This window comes from Cydia fagiglandana, chromosome 6 (assembly GCF_963556715.1).
Source record: "Cydia fagiglandana chromosome 6, ilCydFagi1.1, whole genome shotgun sequence".
In the NCBI taxonomy this organism is placed as follows: Eukaryota; Metazoa; Arthropoda; class Insecta; order Lepidoptera; family Tortricidae; genus Cydia; species Cydia fagiglandana.
Genome location: NC_085937.1, coordinates 10575996 through 10597241, shown reverse-complemented (window position 1 = coordinate 10597241; position 21246 = coordinate 10575996). Strand labels below are relative to the sequence as shown.

Here is a 21246-nt window from a genome sequence, read left to right as displayed (position 1 = left end):
AAAAGATTTTTAGAATTGTGGAAACCTCCGATATAAATTTCTACATTTTTCAGTACAGAGCCCATACCTATCACCTGTCGCAAGTTTTACTGGTTTTCCTATATATTTCCGCCATTCGTTCTGAATATTTCTGATGAAATCCAGGTTTGTAAAATATTGAATGTTAAATTATTTTAGAAGTATGATAGAAAACGGCATTCCTGTAGATTATATCAAAGGCTATTAGGCTTATTATACCCACTTGGAAAACCACAAACGCAACTATACTCAAGCAACTACCATGCAAATAATGTCACATGGCTGGTACCTACTTACGACAGTACCGCGTATCGTATCACTAATAAGACGGACTTGTAAATTAGGAACTAATGAAAAGGTAACGATTGGCGACAAACATCAGTTATTTACAAAAGGGGTGTGTATGTGTACTTTCGGTAAGTTATATATTATATGCCAGCTTTTGGCAACCTCCAGTTTAATCGAACAGCTAGAGCGATAACGATCTACATCTGATGTCTCGAATTCCGGTGTTACTCGACTCTTCAAAGAAGAAATATGAACAAATATGGTAAGTCGAGAGCTTCTTATTCATTTAAGTTTTAATAAGCAGAACAGAAACCTGCGTTTGCGAACGATGGTATTAAGCTTAGAATAAATTTAAAATTGAAAATAATACTGTCTTGTTTTGAGGCCGTGAGTCTCAGCCAAGACAGTAATTTTTCCACTATTAAATTTACTCTTATTCATTTTCAAGAGTGGGTTTTTGTGCGTGAAAATACCAAGCGCCAAAGCGTCAAAACTGGCTTTAGAAAATAAGGGTCTTATTTTAAGGAAACATAAACAATCGAAAGATTATGTAAGGCCCTATAAGGCTAAATAAGAAAGACCTACAAAGAATGATACTTTTTTTTTACCCGCTGAATCATTTTAAAAACACATACACCGTGGACTAATGAAACACGACAGATCATTCCTGAGAATCCTGAGGTCATAAGGAGCAAAAAATGTTAGGTAACTATTTAGGTATGAGTTTTGGTCAAATTGGAAAAAAAAATGATTTGCCAAAAATGTTTGCATTTTCTACACACGACACATATTTTTTTTTCAATCATGGCGAAAAAAAAAACATTCACAAACATTTATCTTGTCGTTACCCACTAAAAGGGTTAAAGCATTAATATATTTGTAAATAGTAAGATTAAACGAACGCTGTTCAGATTAAAAGAAGAGCTCGGCAACAATTTGCAATATATTATCTTGAAATGAAATGTGATTTGCCTGACGCGATCGCAGGCGCAGCCGTGACGTAACTGTCATCGCCAGCACATAGCGCCGAGCGCAAGCGCGGCCCCCTACCCTCCCCCCTTCCTGTGCTCTCCCCACTACCCAGAATCGCAGTTATTCACCAATTGCTACGATTGACGGACGGATACAGTCGGGTGTCCGCCACGCTAAGAGCGACCTCGTTCGCTTGCGTCCGTTCATTATTTAGCCGTCGCGCGTCGCTAATAGCGACGTACGCGACATCATTCATCATAGAGTTATGGCACTGTGAACCGATAGTATGAATAAAACCGAATCTTCAGTGGAAGCCGTCGTGCCCAGCGTGGCAATAAACGTGGACCAATATGACGACCCGGACGAGGAAAGTTCAAAGCTTCTCCATACTAACGCACCCACACCGATCGTGACGCCCTCTGGACAAATGCGCAAGGTGAAGAGCTTCAGCGATACACACAGACTCCGAGATGTGTCCACCGCTTCAGGTGCAGCATCAGCCAGATGCCTGCGCCCCTATGAGCAGGTGACCCCGTACCCCGAAGGCTCCGAGTGTGGAACAAACCAATATGGAGCACCTTCAGTCAGATCTCTTGCATCAATCGGGATGGGATGCACGGATGGGCGTAAATTGGTTATTAGAAGAGTGCCGACTTCGCCTACGGAACTGTTTCATTTAGTGCGACCTCCTACGTGAGTATGTCAACAAATGGATATATATGCCTATGGTTTCTCGACCATCAGTTATCATTTGCATGTGTGGATTTATGTACAAAGGAAGACAACGATACTGCACCCTGTGCGAAACGATAGGTATCCCTGCCCGACAATCCTATTTAGATTTAACTGCTCTTATCAAACAACCATTCGCACCTTCACACTCCGTGTCATGTAATGTATTATCTTAGTCGAACCATTTTACGTGAGTTAATATAAGTATATTCTACTTTGTATTGTACCTAGGTATCTACATACAAAGATATGTTATACTATACTTATCAAATAATCATGTTTGTACTTTGTTAAGAGTTTTAATGTTATTGTATATATGAATTAGTTATGTATGTCAAAAAGTAAATAAGTGAGGCTAGCAATGTCTATTTGATGATGGATTTTAATCAGAACAACGGATTAAACTTTAATTTAAAAAATGATAAACTATATTAAAGGATTAGCGCGCATTTGTTTGTGTAAATACAATTATTTGTATTTGCATCAATTATAACTGGATGTCAAAATAAAGTGATTCTGTGTAGTTACGAAACAAAAACACAGATTAATATTGTCGACCAGATTAAAAAAGCAAGTACATCAAACAACCACTATTGGGAAAACAATGGAAGCATGAATAATAACAAGACAAAAGTGACATTAATAACTCAACATAGTATGTACTTTTCCATTTATTCGGTAAGTACCGGCAAAATGCGGAATGTACCCTCCGTACCTCATGTTTCATACAATAGATAGAGTTAAATATGTATGCTAAAGATAAAACAAATTTATTACATAGTTAAAATAACACATAAACTAAACATAAAACTAATTAATAACTAAACTAAAAATAGAGCTAAATAATTATTCATCTTTCATTTTATATTTTGCAAAATATTTATAACTTTATGGAAATTACGATGGTACATAAAAATAGGTAGCTAAATATATTCCAGTATTTCCTTCAATAATTAATCGATAACTAATAGCATATTATGATCAAATAAAAGGTACTTATATACTTACGACTGGATCATAATTATTAACAAAATATTTGAGTTTTATTCAAACATACATATATTGTAGTGTTTGAATAGACGATCATAATAAATGATATTACTTACTTAACAAGTTTTTACTGAATTACGATTCGGGTAATACTGAATACGTCAGAATGTCGGTTAAATCCATAAATCACCTTTATTTCCATTTATTTTTGGTGTATTCGGAATTACCTGAATACACCTTATCCACCAAAGGAAAATTTGCATAATAACTGCTTATTTAAATATCAATCTTTCAAGATTTTTTTTGGAATAAAATTTTGCTCTATAATGGCAATTAATGTTCTATTGCTACTAATATTATAAATTAAATATTGCGAATTTATACCCAACTTCAAAAAAAGAGGCGTATGTAAAGTCGTTTCTCACCAAAGTCACCGACTACTCGGATTCATACATTAAAAAATACATTGATTTCTGACTAAAGGGTATGCTTTCTAATTGATTCAATTGTAAATCATACCCAAGGATGAAGTCTGGGTCCGAAGACGGAATCCTGGAAAAATCGAGAGAACTCTTCAATATTTGTTCTCGATAACTACAATTTTGCGAAGTAGACCTGTTCTTGAAGACCATAAAATAATTTTAAACTGTGTAGTGAAGTCGGTTATTTTTGTTAAAGGTTTTAAATTTAACTTTTTTTAATGTACGTAGTACGTTCCCAGCATTCCTTGAAAACAGCCGAGTCGATTTAGAAAAATATTTTGGGAAGGGTATACTTTTCAGTTGGTCTAATAACTAATAACCATCAGGTCAGGATCTGATAAGAGGACAAGTATACCTATAGCGATTTCGGTATTTTTCATAGTAAGTAGAAAACTTTCTTTTGGAAACACACACATTACATTTGATAAACTGGAACTGCTAATTGAAATGATTGTATACTGTTTTGTGAAATCGGTTAATTTAAAGTACTCCGTACAACTGAAATTTAAACGTAGATACCTCCTCGTACGCAGGTTTTAATACTTGGTGGCTTTTGACTGTCATGATATATATAAAGATAAGTATGATAACACGCAGAAATGAACCCAAAGATTATTCATGTTATAATTGCTTCCCTTCACTGCATACTTATTTCTTCCTCACCACCATAAGCGCGCGCACCTGTGAAATAACATTAAACTTTATATCCAATATACCTCCTAACTAAACTCCACTTATAATTGATAAAAATGACTAAAGTCAATCCAAAAAAAATCTGTATTTAATTCCATATAGAGTTAGTAAATGGTACGATTAAGGGAAGTTGCCCCTAACAAGGTTTATGGCTTATCATTGAGTGTGTTTTGTAATGACCAATTTCCTTTTAAATTTGACGATGCGTGTTGCGGATGACATATGTGAAAATGTACGTTTTATTTTGACAAAACCTGAGGTGGATGAGTTATCTGTATGATCACAAAACCTGCGCTGTGGATCTAAAGGTACCTATGCTGTTATTATTATGTTTAATTTGTGTGTGACTGTGTAAATTGTGTCAAGCACAAATCAATAAAAAAAATATATTTAAAGATTTGAAAATATAAATATACTAAATGACTCAATTAACCGATCTTACCAAAAATATGTTACTAAGGCTAGTGTGATGGAAAACTTAGGCATAGGAATTTACCTTAAATCCATCAAAATTATAAGTTTTACTTGACCACAGCACGTCCCATTCCCATAATTCATAATATTCATATTACCTACACAAGACCATGACGAAGCTAAAACATAATAAATTGCTTTGTCTTATTCAAATTCACAAGTTACATTATCAGTTATGAATTGCAACAGACATCAATAAGTCACTTTATCGCACTTCCAGATGAAACTAAAACACTACTCTGTATTTGTTTTGTGTTATAAGTTATACGTAAACAATGTATCTACTTTCTGCCGCTTACATACCTTTGCCTACTTAAAAAAAATATTGTGGAACTTTTTCGTAAAGCAAACATCTTCCAAGCTATAAACTGCTATTAACTTACTGTTTCCTCCTTTTATAGATAGCGACAATTATAGGTAAATGCACTTCAACGTTTACAAAAACCTTATTTTCCAGTGAAAATAATGGTTAATACTTATTGTTATAACCTCCAGGCCCAATATAGGGCAACAGGTAGGCTAAATAGGTCATAATTCATAATCATTTCGGAAACGGACGGTTTTCAAGTGGACACACGAACTTATTACACGATTTGGGTATAGGTACCTACGTAGGTACTCATATTTTTTATTAATGCTTTGATCATAATTAAAAAAAAATAAGAAGTAGAAGGTTAGGTCATAAGGGTCTAAGCCAGAAAATTAGGCTTTTAACCCATTTATGTTATTATGTCTACAGGAAAGACGCGTAATCAACTCATAATAATTAGCCCAAATGCGATAACTCTATGAATACAAGTTGAGAGTAAGAGAGATAAAGGCAGTTCTACTGTTTCAATACTGCCGCCGCAATAGACAGTGTGCTATTTAGGGATGCAATATTGCGATTTATTTGTATGAATAATCTTTTATTTAACATTAAAATATTGGACTGATAATTTAATGATCTCCATCAGCAGTTCCGCTTCGTCAAATAATAATGTCCAAGAGCAAAATATACAAATCACTATAGATGTGCCTATAATAATATTAATAAGACAAGAGAGGTTCCCTCGATATCTTCCTGATCGGGATCCTATCTCATCGCATAATAATTGATTGTCATAATGTAATGTTACGCATAAATCTCTTTTCGCATATTTTTTCTCCAGCTGAAACAGAAAGTATTTTCGAAAATATTTTGCATAGGTTGTGTAGAGTAGGGTAGGTTAGGTTAGGTTTGTGTTATAATTTTTCAGAAATGTTAATATTTCCAGCACAATAACAATTATGCGAAATGAGTTTTATGCGTAACATTACACTAGGACAATCAATTATTATGCGACCCAATATGGACCCCTTCCTGATCCCATCATTGAATACTGAGCAACCAACTGCGAAATGCGAAAAATGTACGTTCAAGCAAAAAAAAAATATTCCTAATCTATCCAGATGTGTTTGATATCGGGAATCAACATACCTACGTTAAAAAAACCTGGATAAGTGCGACTTGGACTCGCCTACCGAGGCTTCCCTTATTTAGTTTTTTTAGTTTTACACATTTGTAGATTTCAGATTTTTCACTTGTAGTGTAAAACCATATTACTTGCCAAATTTCATAGTTTTAGGTCAACGTAAGTACCCTATAAATTTTGATTCCCTTGAGAGTGTCGAAATATACTATTTAGTTTCACCAACTCAGTGGCGATCATTTCGATTTCACTGTCTTGTTGGACCATTTGAGCGCTAATTATCTTATTCTGAGCTACTGCTGGAAGCACTCAAGCGCTAATGTGAGAATGAGTGATGTAGCCACGATGTAGCAATCAAATCGGAAAAAAAATTATCATCATGTTACGCCGAGTGAATTACCGTATAATTATAATTGTCGGTTCATATATCATCTGTTTCACATTAATACATTTCATTGAGTGCATTTTTTGTAAACTTAAAGTCAAAAGCAAAGAACTCAAAATATGAGAACACTACTTCATTATCAATAAGAACGTGCGCTCAGATCTTTTTATCTGCAACGGAAAATGCATTCAACTTGTAACGATCACTGTATTTACGTATCGAACTTATCAAGGCTTAAGTGGAATTTTGTTCATCTCGAGAAAATCCCCTAAAATCCCATTAGCTTTACATGTTGCGCCTTGGCCGACATGACCTTCATTCACTGGAAATGATAAGGTTGCAACTTCGATATCCCGCATTTTATCTTGGAATCAACAATGAACGACGGTCATGAATCACTATCTGATTAATGATCGAAATACGTATTCTTTACTTACTTAACGCCTGAAATTGTTTATTACAACCGAAAATTACGTTGCTTGTAGGTATGAATGATACGCGATATCTCGGTAGTTACTAAAATGTTTAATTTTTTTAAATACATGTTTTGAATTACTACATCCATTCTAATCTCGAGATTTCGTAAGGATTCATTATTGTAGGTACATGTAAGTTCACACAAATAACAAATAACTCAATGCCATCATGGCAAGCCATCAAAGTTATGTATAATTTGGTAAACTGATTAATCGGATATAGGAAAATTTGCAGTATCCGATTAAAAATGCCTTGACCGGTGCATGAATTAAATCCCTTGAGCTCTAAATGACGTCACTTTAATCTACAGCACCACGAGTTATCCATCTTTAAAACCAAACAAGTGACAAGGTTAAACAGTTACCGTAGAGCCGCTATCATTACTCTTCCGCGTGTTGAATGAACACAATACATACCTAATCCATTTAAAACTAATATTAAAACATCCAGTCATGTTCCAAAAATGGGTCGTATCTTATGGCAAGTGTCAAAAAAAATGTTTTTCATAACACCAACTGGTAAAGGCTCTCTTGATTGTACAAAAACTGATAAGAAAGTAGCATTTTATACACATATGGGTGTGGGACAAAGTAATCTGATGCAAATTTTGAGTTGTTTCCTTATGCTGATGCTGGCTGGTAGAATTGACTTTTAAATGATAATTTTTCAATGATAAATATTTAATAACGTTCATTTGGATTTGATTTTATTTGATATTTTACAGTTAGTATTTTCGTCGCGTTTGTGTGGTGAAAATTTTTGTTTCGCTCGGCGGCAAAATTTGTTTAACCCTCGTGCCTTGAAACCCTCGCAATTTTTAATCTTTCGCTTGCTCGGATGTCAATATTAGCAAGAGCGGTTAAACAACAACTTTGCCCGCTTGTAAAACAAATAACTATTACTGCCACTTTTGACAGTAGGCACATGAGACGATGGTAACAAACTCAAATACTACGATGGGGTTACGTTGATTTATTGCAGAGTTTCTATGGCCACTTTCCGGCTCTATTATAGTGAAGCTCTATGACATAATAATATATACAATATTTGACTGACTTTACATACGAACAACATTCACAAAATTTAAGTATAAGATTTTATTTCAAAACATCGTTTTGCTACATTACAAATACAAACAAATGCACAAATGGGATAAGTTCAAGCTTTAATTTGAGCGGCATGACCTTAACGTCGTCGTTGTTATCTGCGCATAGTCTAGAAGGTGCCTGCCTATTTAATCAGTTATGTAAACATGTCACTTCAAATTAAAACACCTCATCGTTGTCTACTTACTTACTTGATGATATATTCGTTATCATGATTGACAAATATTTACACATATATATAAAAATATAATACAATTAAGTATAAAAAAATATATCATTAATGAAATATTATCGTTACGCGGGCTAATTGACGTTAGGATCTAATTGGTAAAGATAATAAGTAGGTACAGCGAGGAAATACTGCCAGCATCTACGGCACCATGCCGCTGGGGATTAAGTAGTAGGTACAAAAGTTATGTTCTGGTAAAGTAGGACTTGAAAAGCAGAAAAAAGTAAGACTTAAAGGTCCTTACCTAGCTACCGTATGCAGAGTTAGCTGTCCGAAACTATAGGAGAGGCGTTTTTTAAAGAACCTAGTGACAAATTGATGTCATTTGGCATAACTTTCGGTTTAAAGACGACCTCGTTTACAGAAATACACAACTACCTACACGTGCATTTCACAAATATGTATACTTGCCGATATGCGACTCTACTTTCAGTAAATATTCACAATAAACGCATGTAAAAAGCCGATAGAGTGAGTTGAGTACATCATCCACCATATGTACATTTTTGAAGTCTCAAGTCAATACCTACACACTGTGAAATTCGTTGAAAATACTAATTATACGAAGCGGTGCGTAATTTTTTAGGTTAATTGGTCAACGCTAAAGAGAATTTAGATAAAAGTAGTAGAAGAAAGTTCATTCGTCAGTAAACTACAACAACTTTTTAACATTTTGTTTTTAATTACAGGCCGCCGGATGAAGACACAGGGTCTCACGAAAGCGATTGCGATGAGGAGGAGGAGGATGCGGAAACGGACCACCTGAAACCCCGACGGCCATTCTGGCCAAACAAGATACAGTTCGTGCTAGCTTGTGTGGGCTACTCCGTCGGCTTGGGCAATGTGTGGCGTTTCCCATATCTCTGCTACAAAAGCGGGGGAGGTAAGATTACTAACTACCAAGTTTTACTCGTTAACGAAAATGAACAGCAATTGCAGTTTGTATATTTTTGCCCGCAAAAATAAACAAATTAAAGTCGGTCTCGTTTCCGAAGCGTTAATCTTATGTACACGAAGTTATCTAAGGATATATTTTAGCGACGAGCGCAATTTTTGCACAGACCATTTAACAGTCATTCAACGCTAATGTTAACAAGTTATGCTGTCGCCGGACGACGCTAAATCACTCATTAGGATGACAAAAACGTCGTGATCTTCGTGGCATTGCACCGCGATCTCTACAGAATGTTCCGCGACCATTTTATTATCACTTGGGTAAAAATTATCCTTACACGATGTCACGGAATCATAAATTAAGGCGACCATGAGGACATTGACACTAATGAAAGGTATTATTATGATATTTACTGGCACATTATCTTGTTTGTATTGCTTACTAATGTGTCTATCCGGGACGCAAGGCCAAGAGTATGGCAATAATCTCCGACATTTTTAACTTCGTCTTCGTAAGAATCGTAAGTTCCCATGCCAAAAGTAGGCACCTAAAAACCACCATGATTGGCGTTCATGCGACATAGTTTTTACCTCACGTGAGGAAGCCAAAAAAGCAATAGGTATTATACATATTTAATACATGGTTAAGCCGTGTATTGTAAGCTAATTTATCAGTGTGAAGAATATAGTCACCGGCAGAAGCTTCTGCTTAGGGAATGCAAATCGGTTTTTATCGGTTATTTTTTGTATGGAAATAATCGGTTATTAACCGAAACCGCGGTTATTTCCATACAAAAAATAACCGATTTGCATTCCCTACTTCTGCTTCTGCACGCCCGCCCCTTATCACCTTCAGTAGCTCATAGGAATCGGATGAACCTTTTTAGAAAAATGAAACATCGAAGTATTTGTATTATTTGTAGTAAGTGTACGTAATATAAAAAGTAGGTACTGAATCAAACAACCGTGGATGCTTTCTTCTACTAAACCTATACTTAATAAGTATAGGAAAAATTTACATAAGAACAAGTAAGGCTTCACCTAACTTTAGGTAAATTATCGTATTTTCACACATATTATTGTTTTCATAAAATTACTTTTACGTATGACTACGCCAAGTATTTAGAGTCTACAACAAAGTGAGCAATCAAACAATTCAAGTTCATATGTATAAGTATACTACTCAACGTTACCAAACCCACCTGAGTCACTCCGTCACGTTATGGTCTCAAACAAATGCTATCTTTATTATTCCGGTAAAAATAGACACGTCATAATCGTAATCAATCTACGTAAGTTTGGCAGTATCGAATTAGAGATAAATCACGATAAGTGGAGTAGGAAATGTTATGTATTCAACAAATCGTGATATCGTGTCCGAGATTTGTTTGTGTCCCAGCACGCTAACTGCGGCTAGTTGACACCGAGGTACCATCACACAAACTAAGTTACACGACAATGTGGTGTGAATTACAGCTGATTCCTTCGGTAAACTGATACTTCACATATCGCAAACTCGAGATATCCAGTGATTATTAGTCATTATCTTTATTATTGTTAAATAGGCTGCTTAGGCACTAATACGGCTTCGAGTGGTGTTTCCAAATTTTTATTCTTTAAGTATAAGATACAAAGAGTAATTTGATCACCCGTAGCGATATTCTGCTTAGTTTTCTGGTAGATTGTTACACTTCAAATGTTGAAGTATACCAATAATATAACGAAATGATGGCTGCACTTGACACGACTTTAATGCATTACGAAGGGGTCTTCATACTCTTCATTCATCATTCAGGCCTTTAACATCTTGACAGATGATTAAGTATGTAATAATTCGGCTCGCATAATGCCAGTTTTAGTGCCATGCCTTATGGGAAACGGTCGCAGAGATAGTTCAGAGCCGGAAACCGCTACCAACTTTTAGTATGTTGTTGGGCATGGCATTGGGTCTCCAAAACTGCCGGGAGACGGCGGCGCCGGCCATCTACTTCAGCGGAATGACGTCATCAAAATGACTCCCGCTTCGTTGCGAATATTGCATACTGCACCCAAATTATGCATAGCACATACACGTGTGGGATATTAAATGAAAGCCAATTAAATAAACTATATTTTATTCATACAAAGTGTATAAAAATATGCAACAGTTTAAGAAAAAAATGCAAAATAATAAAAATTACGTAAAAAAATATTCGATTATTTGGGTTTTACAACCAAACCAAAAGTCGGACGATAAAGCAATGTACTACAACATTAAAGATGACGTCTCAAGCCATACACTGATATCAATAAAATCAAAATTGAACCAAATATGTGGAAATTATGCATCAAAATGTAGATATTTGCCCATACAAATGCATAAAAGTTAAAAAAGTCAAAATTGGTCATTTTCAGGATAATCCGCATAAGCTTCTAGTATGTTATTAGCAATATGACCTGGATTCTAAAACTGCCGGGTGACCATCTCTGTTGTTCCTCAGTTACAAATAATGACGTCATATAAATAATCACTGCCGAATTTCGTAAAATGTAAATTATAGCTATACCACGAGTCTCACATACACGTGAGTTACATATAATGAAAGGTTATTAAATGTATTATCATTCACTTAAACATTGTTTCTAAAAAAAATGTACGGTTTCAGAGCTAGAAACAACGAGATACCACTTTTTATGGAAAAAGTAGATATGTATCAATTTTATAGCTAAACTAAAACCGTCAAAATTTTTTTGCATATAATATTTGAAAAACTAGTTATTCAACTATATATCACAATTTAAATTTTACATTTCCGACAAAAACTGTGGTAGGTGTGGAAAAAAACTAAAGCGCCCCAACAATTCTACCTTAATGCGCTCATATTATGCAAGGAATAGTTCTATTTATCGAGTATTAAATGAATGAACATTACATAAAATACATGAAAACGACATTTTCGAATGGAACCATAATTAAAAAGATAATAATTTACTTGATAAGTAAGCAATATACTGTTTCTTTAAGTACCTAATCTCCTCCTTTCAAAGTCGGTTAAAATGTAGCTTTTGTGACCTAGGCTACAAAAACAAATAAATTGACACCTCATTTATCAAAATCAGTTCAGTTGTTTCATGTAAAAAATACATAATTACATACGTAGATAGCAGCTCCTGCTGTAGTCGCGGTAAATATTAATATGAAATAGACTCTTATTGTCATGGCCTAACGCTACATTATTAGAGAAATGTAAAGTTACATGTCAGTAAGTAGGTACATGCCTAATACAAAATGCCTTATCGAGGTAAATGCCATATCAGTTCACTTAATGCGATACATAATTATATATTTAAAAGCCTCGATTAGCCTCGTACATACATACATCACTGGCTTAGTGACCCAAAGCAAAGAGGATCTTGGCCTCTGGCACAAAAGAGCGTCACTCTGCCCTATTCTGGGTAAGTTGGGTATTCTTATAAAAGTGGAATCTTGATTGGTGCAAGGGTTTCAAGGCTGAGCTGAGAAGGCTGGCAGAATTTTCCCTCTGATCCTCCGAAATACAGGTCACCCCTCTGATCATTCGAAGCCTCCATAAGGCATCTTGCTAACTCATCGAGGCGACGCCCGCTAGGCCTGCTAACATCTACGGCCTGAGGGTTTCAATGTTAGATGCCAAGCCACGCCAGGCCATAATAGTAAAGGTCTAATTATTGAATTTAAATTTTTTGTCCGACTACGGCAGAATTTGGTATCTATGCGTGCATGTGTAGGTACTGTTTGCATGAAACTACTGAACTGATTTTGATAAATTAGGTGTCAATGTATTTGTCTTTGTAGCCCAGGTCACAAAAGCTACATTTTAACCGACTTTGAAAGGAGGAGATACTTAAAGAAACAGTATATTGCTTACTTATCAAGTAAATTATTATTTTTTTAATTATGGTTCCATTCGAAAATGTCGTTTTCATGTATTTTATGTAATGTTCATTCATTTAATACTCGATAAATAGAACTAATCTTTGCATAATATGAGCGCATTAAGGTAGAATTGTTGGGGCGCTTTAGTTTTTTTTCCACACCTACCACAGTTTTTGTCGGAAATGTAAAATTTAAATTGTGATATATAGTTGAATAACTAGTTTTTCAAATATTATATGCAAAAAAATTTTGACGGTTTTAGTTTAGCTATAAAATTGATACATATCTACTTTTTCCATAAAAAGTGGTATTTCGTTGTTTCTAACTCTGAAACCGTACATTTTTTTTAGAAACAATGTTTAAGTGAATGATAATACATTTAATAACCTTTCATTACATGTAACTCACGTGTATGTGAGACTCGTGGTATAGCTATAATTTACATTTTACGAAATTCGGCAGTGATTATTTATATGACGTCATTATTTGTAACTGAGGAACAACAGAGATGGTCTCCCGGCAGTTTTAGAATCCAGGTCATATTGCTAATAACATACTAGAAGCTTATGCGGATTATCCTGAAAATGACCAATTTTGACTTTTTTAACTTTTATGCATTTGTATGGGCAAATATCTACATTTTGATGCATAATTTCCACATATTTGGTTCAATTTTGATTTTATTGATATCAGTGTATGGCTTGAGACGTCATCTTTAATGTTGTAGTACATTGCTTTATCGTCCGACTTTTGGTTTGATTGCAAAACCCAAATAATCGAATATTTTTTTACGTAATTTTTATTATTTTGTAAATTTTTCTTAAACTGTTGCATATTTTTATACACTTTGTATGAATAAAATATAGTTTATTTAATTGGCTTTCATTTAATACCCCACACGTGTATGTGCTATGCATAATTTGGGTGCAGTATGCAATATTCGCAACGAAGCGGGAGTCATTTTGATGACGTCATTCCGCTGAAGTAGATGGCCGGCGCCGCCGTCTTCCGGCAGTTTTGGAGACCCAATGCTATGCCTAACAACATACTAAAAGTTGGTAGCGGTTTCCGGCTCTGGACTATATTCCCATAAGGCATATGACTATTTATACATTTATTAAACAAACAAACATAACTCTCCTGTTCGATATTTTTTACTAATACTTATATTTATTTATTTAAACTTTTTGCACAAAATACAAATAAAATGTACAAATGGCGGACTTAATGCCTAAAGGCATCTTCTACCAGTCAACCATAATATTACATGCAAGGACACCGAAAAAAAAAGACAATATTTTCATTTAACTATAACAACATGTGCTGGCATAAACACGTGTAGCCTGTTACTAAACAGGAAAACTCGCTTACCTATTTGAGAAACAAAGGCCAGAACCAAAAGATATAAGAGCACGACAATCATTCTCAGTGGGCGAATTAGCAGGTTAATTACGCTGGTTCCTGTAGGTCAATTCGTTGTTAGCGAAACGAGAGGACGGGACAATGTTATGAACGTGCCATTCGTTGTAATGATCTTTATAGCATGTACTTAGAATCCAGTTTACAGACATGCTATGCTTTAAAATCAGGTGGAAGAGGAGACACGGACCACGCCGATTTAATCGTCTATCGAACGATAATATTTTAACATTTACAAACATCATAGTTAGGATTTACCAATCAACGGATTCGTTCGTATTTGCACTAAATAAACTGCATCTGACAGCCGGTTATTATTATCACCATTTACTAGACTCTATGCCTCCATCCATGGCCTATTATCTCACAAGTTTTGAAAGCAACATTCCTCTCGTGGTACTGGAGAAAGACTACGACCACGAGATTGATCTCGCGAAATCATCTTTTATTTTCTTTTTACCAATGATCGACTATAATATTCGTCAATGTTTACGTGTCCTTCGGCAAGTAAAAATAACAAAATCTTCTTTTTTTCAGGTGCATTCCTCATCCCTTACTTCATAATACTCCTAGTTTGTGGCGTACCTATGCTCTTTATGGAGCTAGCGATTGGACAGTACACTGCGCACGGACCAATTGGAGCACTTTCACAAATATGCCCTCTGTTTACAGGTAACTTACTTAAGATAATGTACGTTAATATGCCCTACCTACTACTCTGCCCTAACATAGTAAATATACTAGGGATCAAAATCATCTTGAACAGGGAGTGGGGACTTTATGACTTCCTAATGTTACATACAATTGTGCAAAACTGCGACAGCAAATGGCGTTAAATTATAAGTTAATCACCACTAAAAGCTTTTAAACCATATGTAATGATCGACATATAAGGGAACTCTACATTTTTTCCGATAAAATTCTTTGGGACAGTACTTACAGGACGACTATAAAGCGTAGTATACGTAGGTAGGTGGGTAGAAATTTGTTTGTAGGAAGAGTCAAATATCTCTGCAGCTGACTGTACGTCTACGTCTTAGTATTCTTAGTCAACAAATTTGTTTTACTCATACATCTTGTAATCTACACTACACTATTGTCGAGTTCAATAATTGAACAATATCAAAAGAACACATGTTTTGCCGCACCCATGTATTTACGTAATGATTCAAGGCGAAGATAAATTGAATGATATACAAATTGCTATAGGTACATATAAGCGATACAGTATTATTGTACCTCCAATAAATATCCAACCTTCTTCCTTGTACTAAATATACAGTGTGGAAAGATAAGTCGGGCCCTGGAGGGAAACTACCTTAAATCCTTAAGGTAGCTCATTTTACTTAAAGGAGACATTCCTTTATTTGTATAAAGAAAAAAAACTGCATTCCATTGTCTCCTTTAAGTAAAATGAGCTACCTTAAGGATTTAAGGTAGTTTCCCTCCAGGGCCCGACTTATCTTTCCACACTGTATATCGGCGCTAATATCACATGTACATGTTGTATACAATGCGTATTTAGGTAGGTATTAGGTACATAGTTAACATTTATATAATTACGTTTTGTAAAATCCCTGAGAAACTTTTTGGAAAAAAAAACGCTCTGCATATTCCCATGCATGAAATAAAATATGACAGAGTAGAGCTGTTTAGGATCCAAAGAACTTTAAGTCTTATACTTATTACTACTTATGCAACTATAAAAGTCGTTGTAAAAAGTAGATATAATATTTTTTTTTTCTTAATTAAATGCTATTATCAATAACATATTAATCCTAAAAACACGTAGTCATGGCAAATAGTTCTACATCGCGTCCCCGTATATAAGCAAAGAACCTAAAATATAAAGCATACACAAACCAATTATGTAATATTGTACTCGTAATTAATTCTATATCTTCAGCTTTTTTTGTGCGGCTTTCAGGTGCTGGTATCGCAAGCGTGGTGATCTCGTTCTTAATGTCGACATATTACGCAGTAATAATAGCCTGGGCAATTTACTACTTCTTCACATCGTTTAAGTCAGTAGTCCCGTGGGCTAACTGCAATAACCGATGGAATACGGCTCAATGCTGGCAACCTGTGCATAATCTTACCAAGCCAAACGGATCTCAAACGGCCACAGAACAATTCTTCGAGTAAGCTTTATATTTTCTGTAGAAGCGAGTCAAGCATGGTGTGTCTCATTTCCCTCAATGTTATCTTTTAGACGATTCCAGTTTCTATTATCAATATTTTTATAACAAGTCATTTTCTACGAATCACTTAGTATAAAAATACCTAGAAATCTGTACGAGATAAAAACCTTATTCACCTATCCTAGCCACAAGTTTTAATGCTAATTATATCTATTTACTATCTGTCTATTATCAAGTTTCTTAAATTTAATTTTTCTAATGTCATACCTGTTTTGTACTTATGTTCTTCAATTTTTTCAGGAAAAAGGTATTAAGCATGAGTGATGGTATCGAATATCCCGGTGGCATGCGGTGGGAATTGGCAGCTTGCTTATTCTGTGCTTGGTTGTTAGTGTACTTCGCCCTGTGGAAAAGTATCAAATCTTCGGCTAAAGTGCGGTACATCACAACAACACTTCCATTTCTGCTGATTATAGTATTTCTTGGCCGATCGCTCACCCTCGATGGCGCCGACAAAGGATTAAGATTTTTCTTCAAGCCGGAATGGGAATTGTTAAAGACATCAAGGCCATGGGTTAACGCGGCGTCGCAGATCTTCAATTCGATTGGAATAGCTTTTGGATCGATGATAATGTTCGCCTCATATAACAAATTTGACAACAATTTTTTGCACGACACGTTGGCGGTATCCCTCGTCAATGCCGTCACTAGTCTGATCGTGGGGATATTTACCTTTGCTACGATTGGAAACATAGCTTTCGAACAGAACACTTCTGTAAAGGATGTCATTGCTGACAGTAAGTATTTACTAGTAACTACTAACTTAAACCCAGTACTTTTATAGCAACCCTTAAATAATCAACCTTGTTCCTTATAATGTTAAATAATTTCAGGTCCCGGATTACTGTTCGTCGTATATCCACAAGCAATAGCAAAGATGCCTGCATCGCAACTTTGGGCAGTCTTATTCTTCTTTATGTTCCTCTGCCTAGGATTAAACAGCCAGGTACTTGACTGCTTTCATGTCATTAAAGATTATATCAGCTACCTATTGAAAATGAATTAAGTAAAATATTAATAGACCGTTTATATTTCAGTTTGCCATAGTTGAAGTCGTAGTAACTTCAATTCAAGATGGTTTTCCAGATATGATACGGAAGAAGCTTGTCTACCACGAACTGTTGGTACTATGTGTCTGTGTGGTATCATTTCTATGTGGGTTACCACACATCATACACAGTGGCATCTACGTATTCCAACTAATGGATTATTACGCTGCCTCGCTCAGTATCACATATCTCGCCTTCTTTGAAGTGGTTGCTATAGCATGGTTTTATGGCGCCGGCAAACTGTCCCAGAACATCAAGCAAATGACAGGTGAGACACCATTTCATCTTCTCAATAGTGAAATGAACCCACAACAGTCGGAAACCAGCAGTATAGGGGTTGTGCACAAATCATGCGAGATGTTTTCGGCTACTTTTTGACTCGCTTTTTGTATATTCCAGGTCGTTACCCATCGCTATACTTCCGAATATGTTGGTTAATTGCGGCGCCAGCACTGCTCCTGGCGCTATGGGTCGCTAGCCTGGTGGACTACACGCCACCCAGCTACCGCCAGTACCAGTACCCTGGGTGGGCGCAGGGTCTCGGCTGGGTCATCGCGTCTCTTTCGCTATTGTGCATACCAGTTTATGCATGCTTTGTCGTCGCAAGAGCGCCGGGAAAAACAATAGTAGAGGTACGTATATTTTACGTTCTTAACGTTTCAACAACTTCCTGTTTTGATTATTGACGAAAATAGATATCACGCATGAGAACTAAAAATGTAATCAGTCATCAATTTAAGTTATATAAGCGTACGCAAGAATGCTAGATAATTAATGTCAATTATTTTATCTTGCAGAAATTGCGGTATTCCATCCGCCCTAATTCAGTGTGCGAGTGTGGAGTCAACGAGTGTGACGTGTGCGGCTCCGACTCCGAGCCGCCCGACGACAAACAGCCCACCATTACCTATTACCAACAACCATCGTTTCCTAGTCCTAACTAATAAATCAAAATTAAGTAGTGTTCATCACAGTCTGTTAGCTGCGATTAACGGGGGATATGCCCAAGATTATTTATGGAATCGTGCATGAGATGTCGGAGTAGAATGATTAAAATAAAAAGTAGGTGGGGTAACTGAACTCCAGCCTCGTACAATTTTATATTTATAAATAACACAAAGCATTGTCAGTCGTCGTGATCGTTAGTTTCCTCTGTCTCTAGTATATACTTTTTAACGCCATTTGAAATGGTTACTTAAATGCATAAAGTACGATTTATAGAAAAACGATCGAAAATACCACGTTTCGACATGGGCATAATCTCACCATTAAGAGCCGACGCGTGTTAAATACACAAATGTTTTGAACGTAGGTAAGTAGTAGATATAAAAGAAACAAAGACAATAATAGAATAAGATATTTTCCGCGCTATCATTATCTTCTTTATTTATAATGAACGTAGAGGCACTTGACCTAATACTGCTATCACGTTTAGCAGTGACACAATTTTCTTAGCACTCGAGACATGTGGTGCGATTGGTGAGAACCACCTACCGTACGGTCAAGTTAACGCTAATCACTCATTCTACTGATTAAATCGAGATAACAACGTGAGTTGTGTACCTAAGTCAAGCAGTTGCGTTTAATATTAAAATGTATTGTTCTCATAGTTCTCAGGCTAAAGTCGATTGTTAAGGTCATTCAATAAGAAAATATCGAGTTTTAAAATGTTATGGTATTTCCAAACAAAGATCATAATTATGTAACATTCCAAATTGCTGTGAATCAATTTTAATCGCTATTATAAGTTCAAAGTTAAGTAGTTTATTGTGATAAAAACATTCCATGTGTTATAAGTTTCCTGTTAAGAAAATGATATGATATGAGTGATGTGGCTAATTAAGGTGCAGTGAGCTCAGTCCTTCTCCGAACGCAGCTCGCTAAGCACTGAGCGGACGGCGCCGGCGGTGCGTGCCCGGGATAGGTAGCGAAAATTATTGTTCAGTTATTTTTAACTAAAAAGAATAATCGATGACTACGATCAAAAATAACATCACCGCATATGCAAAATTCTATAAATATATTTTCAGTTATTTAATTTAAAAAGTTTAGGTATGTGAAAAAATTGTGCGTGCGTTATATAGACCTATGTTGAGTTTTTTTTTCTATGAAGAGAAATTTGTTTACTCAGGTTTCAAATCAATGAAGTTACTAGAGAAAGGCCTCAAGATTGCTATTCATATGTTTTGGCGACCATATTATGATCTAAAGCGCTACGATTTTTCAAAAATGTTGCTGACTGAACCCTCTGCACCTTAAAAGTTAAAATTAGTTGTAGAAAGTCTTACAGACTGTTTCAAGTATTTATTATAACTGCTAAGTAAGAAATGGTTGTGTTGATCGATTATAAATTATCGATAAAAAATTAGTTGACTTGATGATTCACTATACAAAAAGGTTAAAAAAATGCTTATTGTATTTTTTGCCTCCACGATTGAAAACTACTTGTACTGGGAACTTGGACCTATCATGTGCCCTGATCACATAGGTAATTGGCAGATAGATTCTAATCACCTTTTGTCAGAAGCAAATTTCAAGGTGGTTCCTTTATATGCGTTTGCTCATACACTGCCCATATCATGCCCAGTTACTATTTACTGCAGATTTTATCACGAACAATTATAAGTCTTAATGTTATGATCTACTTTTTTTATATTAATTTACCTACAGTCGACTCTCGTTAATTCAAACCCGCGATAATTCGAACCTCTCTATAATTCGGAGTTATCACGAGTTCCCTAGAAAATCTCTTTATATTTCGAAATAATTCAATACATTTTTAAGCACTTGGTAATTCGAACAAAAAAATCATCGCTACGTAACAAAACGACGCATTAATTCGAACTCATAGGCGTCAAACACTCGACAATTCAAAGTTATCAGATTGCAGAGGTAAGTGTAAGTACCCTAACATTTTGAGACAAGTTCAACTTCATCATTGCACGAGCATTTGTTATTGTAAAATCATTTCCAGCACTAGGTATTTCTGATAAAAAAAAAGTTTTTGATCAGTCTCAGCAATGTGCTTTGAAGCAAACTAATATTAGACTTCTTTGTAAATATGTAGGTACCTCTAACCTTTTGATATTGTAAAAAATTAGCAGTTAATAAATCTTAATTGATTATTTTATTACTCAATAATTCGAACTTTCATATTTTTCTCTCAAAAATTTCGAACTACTTGATATTTCAAACTCTCGATAATTCGTAATATTTTGAAAGTCCCCTGAGTTTCGAATTAACGAGAGTCAACTGTATTACAAGTCCTAAAGCCTAATTATATAAATTTAATGTGGTTAAGAATTTACCTCAAATGAAACAATACTACAAATCGAAAGTACAATACAGATACTTTAGTAGAAGATGAGAATATAATGTATGTATCACTACATGAAGCTATGTAAATATTTAGGGATGTAAATATTTAAGTTGCTTATGAGATGTTACCAATGTTAGTGGTATAAGAAATAATACCAAGAATACTGAAAATA

The 21246-nt window shown here is 35.3% G+C and overlaps 1 protein-coding gene across 1 annotated transcript; it reads left to right on the top strand.

The window, feature by feature from the left end:
• Positions 1-1389: 1389 nt before the first annotated feature.
• LOC134665179 (sodium- and chloride-dependent GABA transporter ine-like) lies at positions 1390-21246 on the top strand. Its single transcript, XM_063522039.1, has 9 exons — positions 1390-1971; positions 8987-9180; positions 15043-15177; positions 16433-16646; positions 16947-17443; positions 17540-17652; positions 17744-18023; positions 18155-18387; positions 18553-21246. Exons 1-9 carry the CDS (start codon positions 1565-1567, stop codon positions 18697-18699), a joined length of 2220 nt encoding a protein of 739 aa, XP_063378109.1. The 5' UTR covers positions 1390-1564; the 3' UTR covers positions 18700-21246.

Excerpts from the sequence above, each read along its gene's own strand:
- LOC134665179 (XM_063522039.1), top strand. The coding sequence starts at position 1,565 with ATGAATAAAACCGAATCTTCAGTGGAAGCCGTCGTGCCCAGCGTGGCA. Across the intron at positions 1,972-8,986 it reads CATTTAGTGCGACCTCCTAC|GCCGCCGGATGAAGACACAG; the intron begins GTGAGTATGTCA and ends TTTTAATTACAG. Across the intron at positions 18,388-18,552 it reads CGGGAAAAACAATAGTAGAG|AAATTGCGGTATTCCATCCG; the intron begins GTACGTATATTT and ends TTTATCTTGCAG.